Below are 19215 nucleotides of genomic sequence, written 5' to 3' on the forward strand. Positions count from 1 at the left end.
AAGTTGATCTCTGGAGTGAAAGTCTAGCTGGTGTATATAGTGAGTTTCAGAACAGCTAGGACCACAGAGTCAGACCGCATTTAAAATAATATAAGTCTGAGAAGCCCTAACTCCAACAATGGGGAAATGGTAGGAGCAATATTCACAGCATGATCACTCAAACTCAGATTCTGCTTTGGAGTGGCTTGATGATGACAAGACGGCGCAGCCATTGTGATCCTTCCTAGCATTGTCATCAGGATTGAAACAAGTGATTTCATAGCCCTATTCTTCCTTTCAAGAAAAGGATTTTGAATTTTTTAAATTTAAAAATCAACAATTAAAAGAATTAAATCACAGCTCATGAGATGTCTCTGTGTATAGTTACTTGCCACTACCAGAGCTGGATCCCTAGAACTCAAGCAACAATGGAAGGGAACATTCACTTCACAGTGTGGTTCTCAGGCCTCCAAAAGTGCACTGTGGCATGTGTGCCCTGCCACACAGCATCCACAAAACAAAGATTGCTAACAAGAAAGAGAATCCAAAATTTTCCTTATTTCTGTAAACGTCAACTCAGCAACCAGACAATTAACTCTGCAGCAAGAAAGGGATGGAAGGAAGGACATGCCCTAGAAACATGGAATAAACTGCCATCTTGGCCACACAGCCATTAGTACTCCCATTCTGCAATCAGCTCTCCCAGTTTCTACTCTTCTTTCCTCTGATTTCAGAGGTAATAAGAAACAAACAAACAAAAAAGAAAGCTTTCACTAGAACCCTGAAAAAAAGTTCCTTTCCCAAACTTTAATAAGTTTTCCTTTGCTAACAAATCTTAAGACCTAAATACCTAGAGTTATGTTGGTTTTGGTGTAAGATAGTCTCATGTAGCTTAGGCTAGCCTTAAATTCACTTTGTACTCAGAGATGATCTTGAGATTGTAGTCTCCCTGTCCTCCCTCCTTGGTACTGAGAATATGGGTATAGAGTAGGATTCCTGGTTAATGCAGTGTTGGTGATCAAAACCCAAGACCCCATGTATGTTAAGGAAACAGTCTACCACATGGGCTACATCCCCAGCACCAACCCGATGATTGTCTTCATGATCTGTTTGTGGACTCTGAATCTCCTACAGTGGGACCTGACCTATATGGTGTGTGGGCAGCCAGTTTTTGCTGGGCCTCTGTTATCCAGGTAACTGCTTTAGATATTTTCCATGCTCAACTTTCATTGTAGCAAAGACTCACTTATGAAAAGCAGGAGAAATTTTATTGGAATGACTTCAGAGTCCCCTTCCTTTTCCTATGAGGCACTTTGATACAAATTATATAATTGAAAAGGATAAGCATTAAATCATTATAAAAATAAAAATGCTAACTTCAACCCATGGTGACCTGCTTAGCTGGTGCAGATGGATAAAAAAGCAGCAGTGTGATAACTTTTTAAAATGCTGATTATTACATTAAAAAGCAATGCTGCATTACTGGTATCTGGATAGGCAACCTGCCCACTTACCTGGCAGCGTACAAACACAACTACCAAAATAATCTTCATGCCTCACTGTGATGAAAGTAAGTGGCACAGCGAGCATCCCCAAGACACCCAAAGCAGCAATGACATAATTACAAATGGGTGCTAATGCTTTTCTAAGACAGTACCAAGAGCATTTTTGTGTGAGGAGCACAATAACAGCAAACTTCTTTCAAAAGGTGACATTCTAGCCAAAGGACTAGTATCTCCAGAGAAAACCCAGCACAGTATTACCTTCTCATGTCACTCTCAAAATCCAAATCTGTTGCTGTGGAAATTGCCCCAGTGCTGTCGATGGTGAAGCCAGAGCTCTCTGGGGAAATGGAGTACTGTTTGTTGGGTAGAAAAGAGAAAAACCTAATAATGCAGAGGTACAACTGATTCCCTGGTGAGGTTCTTCAACCCCTAAGAACCAACCCTGAAATTTCAGAAAATGTTAGCAGCTAATGGATGGGATGATGATGATGATGGTGATGATGATGATGATGATGATGACCCTATTCTATTCAACTGACTTCAGATCAGACACATGCTCTTAAAAGCTAAAAAGAACAAACCAAACTTTTCTGATGTTGGGAGGCAAGGCATGGCCACCTGACCCCCTGCCGCTCAACTAGCCTGAGAACTGCCTGACATTCACCTTGGCTAAAATCATCCTGTGCCTGTTTACCAGGACCTTCCTAAAAGAACTGCAAAATGCTCCAGACCTCCTGCCAACATCCGTCAGATGGACAACCCTGGAGTAAACCCATTGTTCTCCGCCCCTCCCCTTTTCCATTTTTTGTAAAGTATATATTGAGCAGCTTGCTTTAAGTAAAGTAGACCTTGACAAACCTTCGCAGGGTCTCCTCCTCTCTCTCTCGCCCATTTTACTTTTGCAGGCATGGTCCTCCTTGACCTCCCGAATAACTGAACCCCGCAGGCCAGGATATTCTGATCTCTACATTCTTCATATTACCTGAGTATTTCTTAGAATCCCCAACTCAAAGCTAACCATAAAGAAAAAGGAATTTCATTGTTTAATGAACACTGAGATGATCTGTGCAGATAGGCTTTGGAAGCTGGGGTGAAGCAAAGATCTGTGAGAAGGAAGTTTGAAATCCTCAGCATCTGCTCATTTGATCTGACCTGTGTAGATACAGGCAACACTTTCCCAAGGCTTCCCATGCTTTGTTGATTTTTGACCTCATCCACCTTTCAACCGTTTTGCTAAAGTGTTTCAAGTACAGTCATTGGAGTCTTAGCATCCTGGGTCACAAGTTGAAGTGGAAACTTAACTTGTTCCACTTGAAGTGGAAGGGTTCCACTTCAAAGTCAGTTGTGTTGGATGGTGTTTTGCTAAGGCAAACACATGAAGGAATGTTTTACTGAAGCAGACATAGGTAAAAGGATGTTCCTGCTAAAGCAAGCATGTGAAAGGACACATGAAGGATTCTTCACTCGTGACACTCATGTATTGGTCCGCCTTACATTGTGTAGTTGAACTCCATTTGTTGGGGCTCCATAGAGAGAAATGCACCAATAAATCTTCTAGTGGTATACTGTAGCTTCTTGTCACTTCCTAGGACTTGGGCTGATTGGCAGAGTGATGTCATCTGAGACAGACTCACATGTTGAGGCAAGACCCATGGAGGACATGTGATGTTCAGAGGGAGTATAAAAAGGACTCTGGGGACAGTGATGGAGGCTGGGTTAGGTTTCCTTATAGAGCTAGTTGGGCAACACTAGTCTTCGCTGAGCTGAGAAAGGCACAGCTGAGAACTTCTCCTGGCATTCTTGATGGCCCAGGTCCTCCTGCAGATTCCTGCAGAGGCTGAGGCCTGGCTGTCTCTGCTAAGTAGTACCACCCTGCTGATTGGTGTTTGCTGTCCCAACTCTACCAAACTGGACTGCTGGTGTATCTGTAAAGGATTGGTGAGTAGACTGAGCTGCTGCTGCCGACCTGTGAACTGAACTGCCAATTTCCTCATAACACAGACAGGAGTTGCTCAAAAAAAGAAAGAAAAAAAAAAAGACCATCTCTTAACAGGTCCACTTCCCTGGTATCCTTTCTTTTCCACTACCTCTGGAAGGTGATGGGCTAGAAGGAAGGTTAAAGCTTTTAAGAACCATCATTAAAAATAGGAAGTTACAATGAATGTTGGTGTTATCCCACTTCACAAACAGGAAATCCGAGGCTTAGAAAATTCCAGTGGCTTGCCTTGACCAGCATCCCTAAGACAAGTTCCTGTCCAATGGAGCAGGTAAGGCAAGGGTTTCTAATATAGGTGAGAATCAATTTGTAGAAAAGGCCAGGAGCATAAAAGAAAAATCTACTAGAGCTTTAATATCAGGAATTAATTATACCAAGTGCTACTGACTTAATCATTGTGCATACCCAGGATAATTTAATAGAGAAAATTAATCCCAGACGGACTGCAAAGCAGACTAAAAATCATTTGGAGAAATTAGTGACCTTTACATTGATTGATTTTCTGATGAATCACCATATTCTGACTAATTTCAATTCATACATCCCATGCCTATCCATCTAAATAAGATTGAGCTGAATGTTGCTGCTTCTGTAGAATGATGTGGAATATTAGCATGCTAGAATGGCAGGCAAATTCATCACATACATACTGTTAGGGCAAACACAGGAATAATGAGGCCTGACTCATAAGGGAATGACAAGAGGATGACTGGAAATTAAATGACCTAAGAGGCTCACCAACACTGTCTGCCTATATACAAATATGCATGATTTTTTTAAAGACGCCCACATTTCTGTTTCGAGGTACTCAAAATCTATAATTTCAAATTTAAGTGTTACACTGATGTCAACAGTTTTTCTTTTTTTTTTAAGAAAAGTATACATTGGAACGTTGTGTTTTACATGGTTTATTTTCCACAAAATAAAGTATTCTTCAAAAAAATATCTTGATGGAGCCGACATGAGCAACTCCTCCTGATGTTCAGGGAAGGCTGGAAGTGGTTGCTAAGCAGCAAGAGCAATCACTTGGTAGCTACCTAAATAAAGAATGTCTAGAACAGGAAATCATCCTAAGGGATGAAAAATTAATTCTCTGGGGCTAGGCAGATTATATTCATTGTCCTTGGGCTTTTCCTTATCAATAATTTGTCTGTGATTGCCATAAATTTGTGGAAAATCATGAGGCCATAAAACTAATACTCACCTCCCCATTCTCAGATTCCAAGGCATCAGGACAGATTATAGGCCCAGAAGATATGCAACACAGGGGAGTGAGCCTTCAGTCTACCTAAACAGACTTACTCAGAATCCACTTTATTCTCTTCTTGAGAGACTCATGACTATTTGTTCTCAAGGTGGCTTGGGAATTAGAAATGTCAGACACAAAGTTCAAAAAGAGTTAAATCTTCAGTGCTTCCAGATCAGGGTCACAGGATGGATTTTTTCATGCCCTTGAGTATCAGTCAAAGAAATGATAACAATAACTGTGAGTAGATCAGACAAAGGTAGTAATAAGGAAAAGAGGCAAATGAGGAAGCAGAGGAAAGTTAATTATGGTAGGAGTGAAAAGGGATGGTAAAGGAGTGGTTATGGAGGACAACAAACATTAAAGACATCTGTAAGCCACATAGACTGACCACTGTAGGTTGAAGCAGCTGACTTGTGCTTATTTGTTCTTGAAGTAGCCTGGGAATTAGAAATATCCGACCCAAAGTTCAAACAGTTACAGGTTTCAATGCTTCCCAAGCAGGTCACACACACACACACACACACACACACACACACACACACTTATGTGTAATTTTGTTACTTACAATGGGGGAAGGGGTAATTCTTTTTCCAGACACCATAAACTATCAAATAAAAATCCCAGTGCCTTGTGTTTTCAAGATGTTATTGAAAGATCCTGCAGAACCCGCAAACATTATAAGCTATTGCCACTGCTCTTTAGTACCATGAAGAACTTGATGGAAAGACTCTACTACTAAAGACACCACACACTTTAGTCACAAGAAGTGGAGAGATAAAGATGGTACCTACCTGGAAGCCTCATCCCTATGGGCTACGTTTGAAAGCGGTGGAAGGTACTATTCAGGGTCCTGGGGGAGAAAGGTAACTAATGATCTCACCCAACTATAAATGCTGTGAGCTATAATAATAACTGGACTGGCAAGATATGCTCACTGGGGCAATCACAGCATGAAATAAATGTTATGGAAGAAACCAACCACTTTCTGATTAGATTTAAGGTTAGCATCACTAGTTGGAATTTATGCCTGGTACTGTTAGCTAGGCCAAAATCCGGAAGCTGGGTGTGTCATAGACCCTAGGAGGCAATCTACTTCTATTATTCTGCTAAATGGACATAGTATATTAAACTTCTACTATGTACTTATAATTATGCCAATAGATTAGTACAACTGTCAACCCTCCTCAGAGAAGTTTTTGTTTCATTACATGATTAATGCAGAGATACACAATTGGCAAACATTCAGAAAATGGATACTCAACTGCTTGGTCCTAAATAGGACATCTACATCACTCTTCCTCCCAAAGTTCAAGAATCATCATGGAAAAGTGGGCATAAAGGTTGATGAATCAGAGGTAGTTGAAGATTGCAAAGAAACAGTATATTCCAGACATGATGGCATCATCATACATATGAACTCATAGACTCTGAGACTCTTGTACAACACCAAACCAGACAAAATCCTGGCATGTAGAAAGGATGAGCTCATGGTGTCCCTCCCCTATCTGAGGAGGTTGGGGCAATTGATGAGGGAGAGAATTAGACTGTTTTTTTTTTTTTCCCTCAGGAATGAAAACAGAGTCACAGATAAGCTGCCCACACTCCAATAGATGGCCCTATATCTATGAACATGCCCTCAACACTAAGTGGAATCAGTGGCTTAAAAAAAGAAAAGGAGTTTTTTGGCTGTTGGCCATCTACTGCTGGGCATGTGGCCTGAACTTAAGAGTAGTTTCTTACTCCAGTGAGACTCTCTGGGAGAAAAAAAACTGATTCTTCATTTGCAAGAGGCTATCAATTGGAAATAACTTCAGGGTTAGGGATGAGGGCATGTGTCCACTTCTCTTTTCATCTCTAAGACACCATCTGGCACAGGCCCATGCAGGACCTGTGAATGTTTCTATAATCTATGGGGATTCATTTATGCACTAGCCCTGTTCTGTCTAGAAGGCCTTGATTCCTCCGTGTCCTCCATCTCCTCTTGCTCTTAGACTCTTTCAGCCTCCTTTTCTGCAGCATTTCCTGAGCTCTGAGGGAAGGAATGTGATATCTACCCTTTAGAGCAATTATTCCAAAGTTTCTCACTCTCTGCATATTGTCTGGCTGTGAGTCTCTATAATTGTCTGCATCTGCTGTTGAAGGAAGCTTCTCTGATAGTGGCTGAGCAAAGCAATCTATGGACATAGTAGAATGTCCTTGGGAGTCATTTTATTGGTGCATTGCTTTAGTAAAACAGTAGTATTTGGCTTTCCCCTAGGTCCCTGGCCTGTTCTCTGATTCTAGGCTATCCAAGCAACATTGGATTTAGGCTCAATCTCATGGAATGGACCTTAAGTCAAATGAGATATTGGCAGGTTTGTGCCTCCATTGCTTCAGTGTATCTTGAAGGCAAGCCACTCTTGTAACTTGAAAGGTTTGTAGCTGTTTTACTGTTTACTTTCCTCCCTGATAGAATGCTGAGTGCCTGTGACACAATCGCGAGTGTGTAAGGAGTGAAGATTCTATGTAGACTGCAGCTAGACTTCTTCATGTCCAATGAGTTATATAGGTGTTGTGTCTGCAATAAGGCCTAACATCCAGTTTATGGAGAGGCGGCAAAGTTGGGCTTTATTCAGCCAGATACTGAAGCCTAGTGAGGAAGCCTGAGCCTTTGCTTGAGTTTAATGACCTGTCTTGCTCACTTCCGTACTGGAGTGACTCAGCAGGACCTGCTTAAGTCTGCCTTTGCCTAGCTACCACTGATGTAGAATAGTTATATTGGTCCTGTCAGTCACCCCATACCCTCTGTCACCCTTTCCCACCCTCTAATCATCTCACCTCACCAAAAATCCCCACCTCCTTCCTCAACCCTATATAAACAAAAGACTGATACAAGAAAAAAAAAAAAAGTTCCTGCTTTGACAGACTACAGGCCAGGTGTGTTTGTTTTGGGCTGTAAAACTCAACATCTAGCTCAACCCCAGAGAGATTCTGCTGGACCAGGTTCTCTCCTCTTGCCTGGACCTGCAGGCAGAGAGCTGAAACCGCTAGAGCTTTGACAATATCCTGGACTATTTAGGGGTTATTATGGGACCCGTTTGCTCAATAAATCGATTACATGTAAACTATTTCTAGAGCTTCATTTGGTGACAAGATTTGAAGCTTTTTGTCCCCTGATATTTGGTAATTTTATTTACATCACTGCTGTTTATGCATATTACAGGAGGCTTCTACTGTCTTAGGATTCCATATGATGCTTCCAATGGCCTTTAGTTTGGGCAGTCCTCCATCCTTTGCCCTCCTCTTTTCTCCCCCTCTTCTCTGGCTGAGCCTGTCATTCCAGTCAACACCTCATCGATCCATAGCTATTTACTCTATTTCCCACACCTGGGGGGATCTTTCCTTCCCCCAAGTCCCTTACTCTCTACCTAACCCCTGTGGTTGTACAGATTGGAGCTTGCTTATCAGTGATTTAACAGCCACATATAAGCAATACATACCATATTTGTCTTTCTAGGTCTGATATATCTCACTCAGGATTTTTTTCTAGTTCTATCTCTTTGCCTAGAATTTTTATGATCTCATTTAGCAGCCAAGTAATATTCCATAGTACAAACATACCACATATTCTTTATCCATTCATCCACTGATGGAGAGCTACGTTGTTTGCACTTTCTGGCTATTATGAGCAACACTGAACATGGGTGAACAAGTGCCTCATTAAGTGTCTTTTGGATATATGCCCAAGAGTAGTATATCTGCATCTTGAGATAAGTTAGTTCCCATCTTTCTGATGAACCAATACTGATTTCCATAGTGGTTGTACAAGTTTACTCTCCCACCAGCAATGAATGTGTGCTCCCTCTAATCCACAAACTCAACAGTATGAGCTTTCATTTGTTCTATTGACCTTGGCTACTCTGTTTGTGAAAGTAGGGTGAAATCTCAAAGTAGTTTTGATTTTCACTTCCCTGGTAGTTAAAGATGTTGAATATTTCTTTAGGTGCTTCTTAGCCATTTGAGTTTCCTCTTTGGGGAGTTCTCTGTTTAGATCTGCACCCCCATTTTTAATTGGGCTGTGTTCTTGAAGTCCATGCTTTTAGTTCTTTATTTTGCATATTAGCCTTCTATCAGATATGTAGTTTCTTGTTCTGTAGGCTGCTACTTTGTCTGAATGATAGTATTCTGTGCTTCTCAGTTTCATTAGGATCCCCTTTGTTAATTGTTGTTTTAGTGCCTGTGCGGTGTTATGTCTTTTTTGTGTCAGTGAGTTCAAGGCTATTCCCCACTCTCTCTTCTATGAGATCCCATATAGGCCTTGTGTTAAGGTCTTTGACCCATTTGGAGTAGGGTTTTGTACAGAGTGATAAGTATGGGTCTATTTGCATTCTTCTATAAGCATCCATCAAGTTTGGTCAGTACTTGTTTATTATTCTGTTTTCTTAAAGATGCTGTTTTCTCTAGTGTGTATTTTTGGCTTCGCTGTCAAAAGAAGCCAAATGTTGTCATTGATCAACATATCTGTTCTTGTGTCAATACCATGCTGTTTATTACTATAGCTCTGTAGTACAACTTAAAAGCAGGGGTGCTGATACCTCCAGCAGTGTTTTTTTTTTAGTTATTTGTTTGTTTTCTTTTGATTTTGTTTGTTTTTGTTTTGTGTTTTACTATTCAAGAGTTTTTACCTATCTTGGTTCTTTTATGTTTTCATATAAAGCTGAAAATTGTCCTCTCAAGGTCTGTGAAGAATTGTGTTGCAGTTTTCATGGGGTTTGCATAGAATCTGTGGGTTGCTTCAGTAGGATATTCATTTTTACTATATTAGTCCTACTGATTCATGAGCAAGGGAGATCTTTCCATCTTCTGATATCTTCATCAATTTCTTTCTTTAAAAATGCTTCCCTCACTACTATGACTCTTTTGTTCCCCCTTTTAAGTGGGATTCAAGCATCCATACTTGGGCCTTCCTTATTGTTTAACTTCTTTGGGTCTGTGTGGTGTACCATGGGTATTCTGTACTTTACGGCTGTTTTTAATCGTTTATTTCACTTGCTAGGGCAGAGTTGCCCTGAGGTATTTTATGTCTTTTAAGATTATTGGAAAGTTGTAGTTTCCCTTAATTTCCTTCTCAGTTGTTTCCCAAATTGAACATAGAAAGAGTACTGATTTTCATAAGCTAAATTTGTATCCAGCAGAAAGTGTTTATTGGCTGTAGAGTTTTCTGCTGGATTTTTTTAGGGTCATTCATATATACTATCATAGCGCCTGAAAATAAAGCAAATAAAGACGTCTTTCCTTCCTGTATGTATCCCCTTGATCTCCTGCAGTTGTCTTATTGCTTTTTAAGACTTCAAAAACTAAGTACTATAACAATAGGTCTGGGGAGAGTAGATAATCTTGTCTTGTCTCTGATTTTCTCAGAATTGCTTTGGATTTCTGTCCATTTAAGTTGGGTCTGGACTTGCTATAAACTGTTTTTATTATGTTTATGTATGTCCATCCCTTTTATCCCTAATGCCTCCAGAACTTTAATCATGAAGAGGTGCTAGATCTCGTCAAAAGTCGTTTCTGCATCTAATGAGGTGATCATGGTTTTTTTTTTTTTTTCAGTTTGTTTGTATGGTGGATTACATTTACCAATTTACTTATGTTAAACCATCTTTACATCTCTGAGATAAAGCCTACTTGATCATGGTGGGTGATAATTTTTATGTGTTCTTTGATTTAGTTTGTATCTTAGTTTGGATTTTACTGCTGTGAACAGGCACCATGATCAAGGAAATTCTTACAAAAACAACAATTAATTGGGGTCGGCTTATAGGTTCTGAGCTTCAGTCCATTCTCATCAAGGCTGGAGCATGGCAGCACCTAGACAGGCATGATGCAGAAGGAGCTGAGAATGCTACATCTTCATCCAAAGGCAAACAGGAAAAGACTAGCTTCTGGCCCCTAGAAAAAGGGTCTTAAAGCTCATGCCACGCACCTACTCCAAGGCTACACCTCCAAATAGTGCCACTCCTTGGGCCAAATATATTCAAACCTCTATAGTTTGCAAGCATTTTATTGAGTAATTTTGCATTTATAATCATAAAGGAAATTAGTCTGTAATTCTTTTTTTGTTTGTTTGTTTGGTTTCTTTTTTGTTTTTGTTTTTGTTTTTGAGACAGGGTTTTTTTCTCTGTGTAGCCCTGGCTGTCCTGGAACTCACTCTGTAGACCAGGCTGGCCTCAAACTCAGAAATCCACCTGCCTCTGCCTCCCAAGTGCTGGGGTTAAAGCCGTGTGTCACCACTGCCCAGCTCTTTTTTCTTTTTTGAGTCTTATGTGGCTTAGGTAACAAGGCAACTGAGGAGAAAAAGCATTGAGCAATATTTCTTCTGTTTCTATTTTGTGGAATAATTTAAGGAGGATTGGAGTTAACATTTCTTTGAAGTAAAATTCTGTGCTAAAACGATTTGGCTCTGGGCCTTTTTCTTTTTGTTTTTCTTTTTTTTTTTTTTTTTTTTTTTTTTTTTTTTTTTTTTTTTTGGTTTTTCAAGACAGGGTTTCTCTGTGTAGCCCTGGCTGTCCTAGAACTCACTCTGTAGACCAGGCTAGCCTCGAACTCAGAAATCCACCTGCCTCTGCCTCCCAAGTGCTGGGATTAAAGGCGTGTGCCACCACTGCCTGGCCCTAACTGGGAGACTTTTAATGACTTCTATTTTACTAGGGGTTATAGGTCTGTTTGAATCACTTTCTTGTTCTTGACCTGGCTTTGTTATGTGACATATATGAAGAAAATTATCCATTTCTTTTAGAAATAGTAGAGTACATGTTTTAAAGTATATTCTTGTGGGTGTTCCTCAGTGTCTGTTGCAATGTTCCTTTTTCATCTTTAATTTTGTTCATTTGGACCATTGCTTCCCACCTATCTGTTAATTTGGCTAAAGTTTTGTCAATTGTATTGATTTTCTCAAAGAATAAACTTTGTTTCATTGATTCCTTATATTTTTTCCTTTGTTTGTTTGTTTCTGTCTCATTGATTTTAGCCCTGACTTTGATTATTTCTTGACATCTAAGCCTTTTGGGCATTATTTCTTTTTATTGTTGTTGTTGTTCAGAGTTTTCATGTCATTAATTTACAAAATGAGATCTCTCCAAGGTTTTGTTGTTGTTGGGTTTGTTGTAGTTGTTGTTGTATTTGTTTTCCAAGGTTTTTAAGACAGAGTTTCTCTGTGTTATTGCTGGATGTCCAAGAACTCACTCTGTAGAGTAGGCTGGCCTTAAACTCAGAGATTTGCTTGCCGTGGTCTCTGGAGTGCTGGGATTAAAAGTGTATGCCACCACCACCTAACTGCAAGTTTTTAATGTAGGCTCTTAGAGCTACGTACTTACCTATTAGAACCACTTTTAATGTGTCCTGTAAGTTTCTGAATGGGGTGTTAACATTAATATTAGGTAATATTTATGGAGTAATCTCTGACAAGCAATCAGTGACATCCAACCTATTGACACTGTGACATGACAGTGTACTCTACAAATGAGTTGGACCTTATTCACAAGAATCCTGGGATGCATGCAACCCCCCAGGTCACAAATTAGACACACAAAACTAACCTTTCATATGTATCATCTAGTTTAATCCCCATTATAACCATGAAATAGCTATTATTAGTAATTGTTTTATTATTAAAGAGGCTAAATTACAGAGAAATTGGAAGACTTGCCTAGGGGCACAAAGCCAAAAAGTAGTAATTCCACATTCTAATATAAACTATGTAAATTCAGAATGTGCTGATGCTCTGATGTACCACCTCTTACTTAGTAGACTAACCCAGGAGAGTATTTTCTGGAGAAGAATCAGTATAGACAAGATTTCAGTAGGCTAGCTTTGATCTTATACTCTCTTGCCCCAGTCTACTGAGCATGGCAGCTTAAAATCGTGTGCCTACTTGCCCATCTGCCGTGAGCATTATCTGAAACAGGAGCTCTATGTTTACTCTTGAAAGTCATGGGATTTTATAGGCATCATTTTCTTTCCACTGGAGTACACTCACTTTATAAACAATAGCAATGCTTTTCAAGTCTGTACTGGATTACATAAGACCCTCCTTCTCAATGCTTCTTTGGACTTCCCATTTATTATTCCAATAACTAGCTGAATTGGAGAGTATATGTTATAAATCATCTCTGGTTTGGTATCTTGACCTGGTATATGTCTCAGATCCTGAGATGGAAAGATGAGTGTAAGTAATTTAGCTCCTGTCTGAAAACTGTGACACACAAGAGAAGGGAGAGGAACTGAAGCCAAAGGGCCATGTCAGAGTCCTTCTGAGGCATTTCAGCCCGGACACTTCCCACAGTGTTTGGGACTGTCCCCATCCAAGGACAAAAGGTGAAACTATGGTGTACTGGCTGGTTTTGTGTGTCAACTTGACACAGTTGGAATTATCACAGAGAAAGGAGCTTCAGGTGAGGAAATGCCTTCATGAGATCCAGCTATAAGGCATTTTCTCAATTAGTGATCAAGAGGTGAGGGCACATTGTGGGTAGTGCCATCCCTGGGCTGGTAGTCTTGGTTTCTATAAGAAAGCAAGTTGAGCAAGCCAGGGGAAGCAAGCCAGTAAGAAAAATCCCTCCATGGCCTCTGCATTAGCGCCTGCTTCCTAACCTGCTTGAGTTCCAGTCTTTACTTCCTTTAGTGATGAAGAGCAATGTGGAAATATAAGCTGAATAAACCCTTTCCTCCCCAACTTGCTTCTTGGTCATGGATGTTTGTGCAGGAAGAGAAACCTTGACTAAGACAAATTGGTACCAGGAGTGGGGTTTTCCTGTTACTACATGACCATGTTTTGGGGAAGGAGTTTAGAACTTTGAGCTAGAAGAGCCATTAGGATGCTAAGAACTCTGTGGGATATTCTGTAGGAGCTTAGAAGATAATGTTAGGAACAGTGCAGAAGATGGAGGCCTGGAGTATGAAATTTCAGAAGGAAAATTGAAGACTCTTATCATGGCTGTTGCTATTCTGATTGTGAATTTCTGTGGTTTTGGTTAGCTGGGGCTGAAGAATCAGCTGTGATTAACAAGATACCAGAACTACTAAAGAGAAACCTTTGTATTTCTGGGACTATTGATACTATTAGCTGGAGCTAAGAAATTAGCTGATTAAGAAGAGACCAGCATCATTGAGGTGAAATCTTCTGGGAAGATTTCCGAGAGCACAAAGAGTCTGTGTTCCAGAGATAGCCAAGGTTGTGCCTCGTGCTGCAACTGGACTTGATAAGGTATATGAGTCACCCAGGTGGTACTGTTTTTGAAGGCCTAAAGGGGTCATGAATAGTAGCTGAGACTCAGCACTGTGAGGCCATGGAAGGCCATTGTTGAAGGTGCAGCCTCATTTGCACTTGATGGCTCAGGACTTGAACGGGTCATGCAGAACAGTTGAAGCTTGGCACCATAAATAGAGCCTGTGAGAAGCTATTGGTGAAGCCTAGTTACAGAGGAAGACAGCAGTGTTTTAGAGATGCCAGTACCATGAGATGACCACCAAGAACATCAGCAGCAGTGGAGTACAGGCATTTGGAGCCTAGAAGACAAGGTGTGTGCTACAAAGGACGGAGCTGGAAATGTGACCCAAGCCCTTGGAGGAATCCAGATGATCATGAATGGATCCCAGACATTGGATGGTTTGAGTTTGATTTTGCTTTTGATTGTGACTGTGCCATGATATTTTTCCCTCTAGAAGGAAGAAAGTATTTTAGTGGAATCCACATTTAAGAGACTTTGAATATTTAAGACTAAATTTTAAAAGATATTGGACATTTTAAAGGGATTGTACTTTTAATATGTAAAAACTGTGGGACTCTCAAAGTTATTTAGATCTTGGGGGCTTAATAGTGATGTGTTTGTATGCCAAGTTGACAAGAGGTCAATTGTACTGGCTGGTTTTGTGACACAAGCTGACACAACTTGACACAAGCTGGAGTTACCACAGAGAAAGGAGCTTCAGGTGAGGAAATGCCTTCATGAGATCCAGCTAGGAGGGTTTTTCTCAATTAGTGATTAAAAGAGGAGGGCCCATTGTGAGTGGTGCCATCTCTGGGCTGGTAGTCTTAGGTTCTATAAGAGAGCAAGCTAAGCAAACCAGGGGAAACAAGCCAGAAAGAAAAATCCCTCCATGGCCTCTGCATCAGTTCCTGCTTCCTGATCTGCTTGAGTTCCAGTCCTGACTTCTTTTAGAATGTGGAATGTGGAAGCAATGTGGAAATATAAGCTGAGTAAACCCTTTCCTCCCAACTTGGTTCTTGGTCATGATGTTTGTGCAGGAATAGAAGCTCTGACTAAGATACGTGGTGAAGAGTTAACATAGGCAGCTGTAAATTTCTGGTTGTTTTCTGCTGTTATAACTATAAAATACCTCAAAATATCTTTCTTCTGATTAATGGAAACTAATACCATCAAGTGAGATTGAAACACAGAAAAGTGGCAGAGATCTCCAAAGAGATTGGGAAGAGCACAGTCCTAGTCCACTTGGACCCCTGGCACTTCCTTTATTGTAGAAGAAATCCTACTAGGAAGTAGGGTTATGCATTATATTTTGAAACAAATTACTTTATTTGTAATTAACATTTAATTCCATCCCATGTTCTCTAGTAACTATGAAGGGGGAGATTTTGCTGGTAACTGTAATAGTGTGAATTGTCAGCTTGTCAGAATCTAGGACTCATCTGGAAGGCGCCTTCATTATGTTAATCAGGGTCAGAAGATCTACCAACTGTGTAATACCATTCCCTCAGCAGGTGATCCTGAGCTATGTAAGTAGGAAAGGGAATCAGAGAGGCAACAGCATGCATGCATTTACTGTTCTCTTGACCTCCCTGCCATGATGGATGGTGAACTGGAATAATAAATTAAAATAAACATTTATCCCCTAAGTTTCTTTTGTCAGAGTATTTTGTCATAACCACAGGAAAACAAAAAAAAAAAAAAAAAAAAAAAAAAAAAAAACCAAACAGACAACAATAAAACCTAAAACAAGTACACCTGAAGCATTATATAGAGAAAAAGGTTAGCCCAATTGGAAGGAACTGTCATGTTCAACCACTGATGCCTCATGCTAGCAGTGAAAAAACATAAAATAATCAGGGAGTTATGATGTGCAAGGTACCTTTAGAATTCCTGGGGAGATCAGTGATGTTCAAGATGACATTAGAATACTTGGGGATATCTATCCAGTGCCTGTGCCTACTGCCAGAGATTCCATTGGTCTAAGAAAGATATCTGGCATCTACATTTGTTAACATCATCCACTTGATCCTATTGTTGCAATTATCATACTGTTGAATTATCATACTATTCCCTAGTTTTCCCAAAAATTGTCTTCAGGAATATCTTGAAAAAAAATCCTCCTGAAGGTAATCGTTATATTTTAATTTTTAGTCTTGTAAAATTTTCTTTCAAACCTGGGTGGTTTTGCCTATCTCATCTTCTTGGGCCTCATTTACAGTGTTGACTTTAAACAGGCCAATCACTAATGGATATTCATTTGCCTTGTATGAATAGATTTAAACTAATATTGCACCTTTTGCAGCTAAATCTTTGTCACATCTTCACATAGCCTGCAAATAGTCACACTCAGGCAACTGTTATAACATATTACAAGATAAAAGCTTTAATTCATAGAAACAGCATCAGAATCTACACCTTTGTCAGTTGATAAAACAAATGTAATAATTTATTGTGCAATTGTTTGGTGTTTATTGGGTCTTTTGCAAAATTACATTAAGCAATGGTACAACTGCTGGCTATAGTCCATTACAAACTGCCATCTTGTGGAGGATGTTATAAGATGTGCAATAGTGAAGTAAACACTGAGCAAAAAATGTATTAAGAACACGATTATGGCTTTCTCCAATCATCTGCCTTACATGTGGTAAATTAAAGATTTTTTCTAGGTAATTAAAGCTTTTCTTAAAAATCACTTTCCCCCAATCACATAGTTATTTCAAGCAAAATTGTGTTTTAGCTTGAATAACTCAGATAATTGTCTCCATTCTCAAATTCATTTGGCTATAATAGTCTTAACTAAATATTTCATCACATATCAGAACTTTCTGGGAATACTTTATTATGTAACTGTCTCTGTTCTGCCTCCACTCTACTTCTCAATATCTTCATATCACAAGAAAACAAAGTTCTAAATTGTCATTAGGTACTGAGTAGAACTTAAAAATTAATTTCTTCAGTGACTTTGTAAACATTTCCTGAAAGTCTACCAGGAATAAAGAACAAGGCCTGAGACTGTGTCCTTGAAATGAAAACAAACACAGCCAATCAATATTGCAAGAATATTGACACACTACAGCACCACAAATCAACAAGGCATAAGCAAGTCATTCCTTTACTAGGTATGGTATGATTTAAATGATAAACATCCCCCATAGATTCATGTATTTGTACACTTGATCCCCAATTGTTGACAGAGCTTAAAAGAATTATGGAACCTTTACAAGGTGGAGCATTACTGGGGGATGTAGGGTCTTAGCCTCTTGACCTACTTCCCATGTGTTGATAAAATCAGATCAGCCACCTTCCTGTTCCTGTCACTCTGCCATGCCTTTCCCACATGGAGAATTATAAACCACTGGAACAATAAGTCACAATAAATTCCCTCTTCCTTAAGTTGCTTTTGGCCATAGTGTTTTATCCCAACAACAGAAAAGTAACAAATACGCTATGTTGATTGGCACTGGGTTTCTTTTCAATAAGTGTGAGCAGATTTTTATAGATAGGCACCATCCAAGTAAATATCAAAACATTTTTGTTGATTTTCTTTTGTCTTATTGGCTGATAGTTTTATACAGGCAAATCATTGCTATATCTCCATTTTTCTATGAGTAACCCTAAATTATACATTCTTGGGATCCTTGTTCCCTTCCCCAACATCTTTTCTCTTAATCCTGATAACAGCAGTTCTGAAGGAGATCCCAAGACACTTCCTGTTCTCAACAAAATGGCTTCCCTGACTCCTCAGTGTCAAAAGCCAGCTAATTCTACATTTTCCGAGATACCAGTCAAAGCATAACATTGGTATACACTTTGTACCTCCATCCACACAGTAAATCAAATTGTGCTTCGTCACACAGGCATCAACCACAGTTCAATCCTCATCACCAGGACAATTGTTCAAGCCACCAGAACCCCACCTCAGTGTGCCCCTTAGTAATTCAGACTTTCATCCAGAGACCTTCCTCTTCTCTGAATGTTCCTGTCATCTTTCCATTTCTCTGTAGCCATAAAGAACTCTCCCTTACTTAAATGTTTACCATCCTCAAAGTTCCAGAATTTCCTAGCATCAACATCTCTCTCTCCACCCTCTGTCTCTGTCTTTTTTCCTATCTTTACTGAGGAAAATGGAGTTCTGAAGGATTTCCCAAATCAAAAGAAAACCCCATCTATTTATAGTTGTTATCATTTTTAAAGCTCTGAGATAGTCCCCTGTGTGATCGCTTAGCTTCTTCCCTCTGCAGCACTTGGCAGCATGTGATACACTGAAGAAGAGTGGCTCTTTCTGCTGGAGTACCTCTGTGTGACAAGATACCTTATATCTTCTTCATTCACTGTGTGAGTTTTCTTTTTAGGAGATGGCCTTGCACTTGTTAGTACCCAATAACTAAACCTTAATTCTCAAGAAAGCAGGATTTAGGAAAATTTTTGTACCTGTCCACTTTGGCTATGTTTGTTTACTGCTCCTCCTCCCTGCCTAGAAGCCTTTGTCCACTGCCACAGCCTTCACTCTAGCAATTATCACTATCCTCACTTGTATTATTATTATCATCATCATCATCATCATCATCTACCCTTTCCTAATGTGGTGATTTGAACATGCTTGCCCCAGGGAGTGGCCTTATTAGAGTAGGTGTTGCTTATTGGAGAAAGTGTGTCACTGTGGGTATGGGCTTTGAGACCTTCCTCCTAGCTGCCTGGAAGCCAGTCTTTTCCTGTTTACCTTCTGAACAGTATGTAGAATGCTCAGCTTCTCCAGCACTATGCTTCCTGCCTTGATGATAATAGAATGAACCTCTGAACCTGTAAGCTAGCCCAATTAAATGTTGTCCTTCTAAGATGTGCCTTGGTCATGATGTCTCTTCACAGCAATGGAAACCCTAACTAAGACACCTGGATTCCTTCAGCATAGAATATGCATTTGTCCAAAATGAATGTTTCTCTGTTGGCTCCACATTTTTCCTCAGCTACTGTTCCATTTCTCTGCTCTACATCTTAAGGAAAGTGTTTGAAAGATGTTTCTGCTGGTTGTTCCTACTCCCTTCCCCTCTGCTCCACTTAAGGTAACCCCAATCACACCTTTACTCCCACTACTCTGCTGAGCAAAATTACTTAGTGACCCTTGACTATCAATTTAGAACTTTGAATTACCATGGAAATAATGAAGGTAAGGAAGTCTCCAGATCAAGTTAATTGATATCGGAAGACCCACCTTAAATTTAGGCTGTGCTATTCAAAGCGTGA

General features: G+C 39.8%; 1 protein-coding gene across 1 annotated transcript in view; it reads right to left on the minus strand.

Annotated features, from left to right (window-relative positions):
- LOC116084918 (cadherin-related family member 3-like) overlaps nucleotides 1-19215 on the minus strand; it is a 78628-nt gene that overhangs the window by 33294 nt on the left and 26119 nt on the right. Inside the window, exon 5 of the mRNA XM_031362212.1 lies at nucleotides 1743-1837. Within this exon, the coding sequence (XP_031218072.1) occupies nucleotides 1743-1837 (95 nt within the window). The remainder of the gene's footprint in view (nucleotides 1-1742; nucleotides 1838-19215) is intronic.

The sequence above is a fragment of the Mastomys coucha genome, unplaced genomic scaffold (assembly GCF_008632895.1).
Source record: "Mastomys coucha isolate ucsf_1 unplaced genomic scaffold, UCSF_Mcou_1 pScaffold9, whole genome shotgun sequence".
Lineage (NCBI taxonomy): Eukaryota > Metazoa > Chordata > Mammalia > Rodentia > Muridae > Mastomys > Mastomys coucha.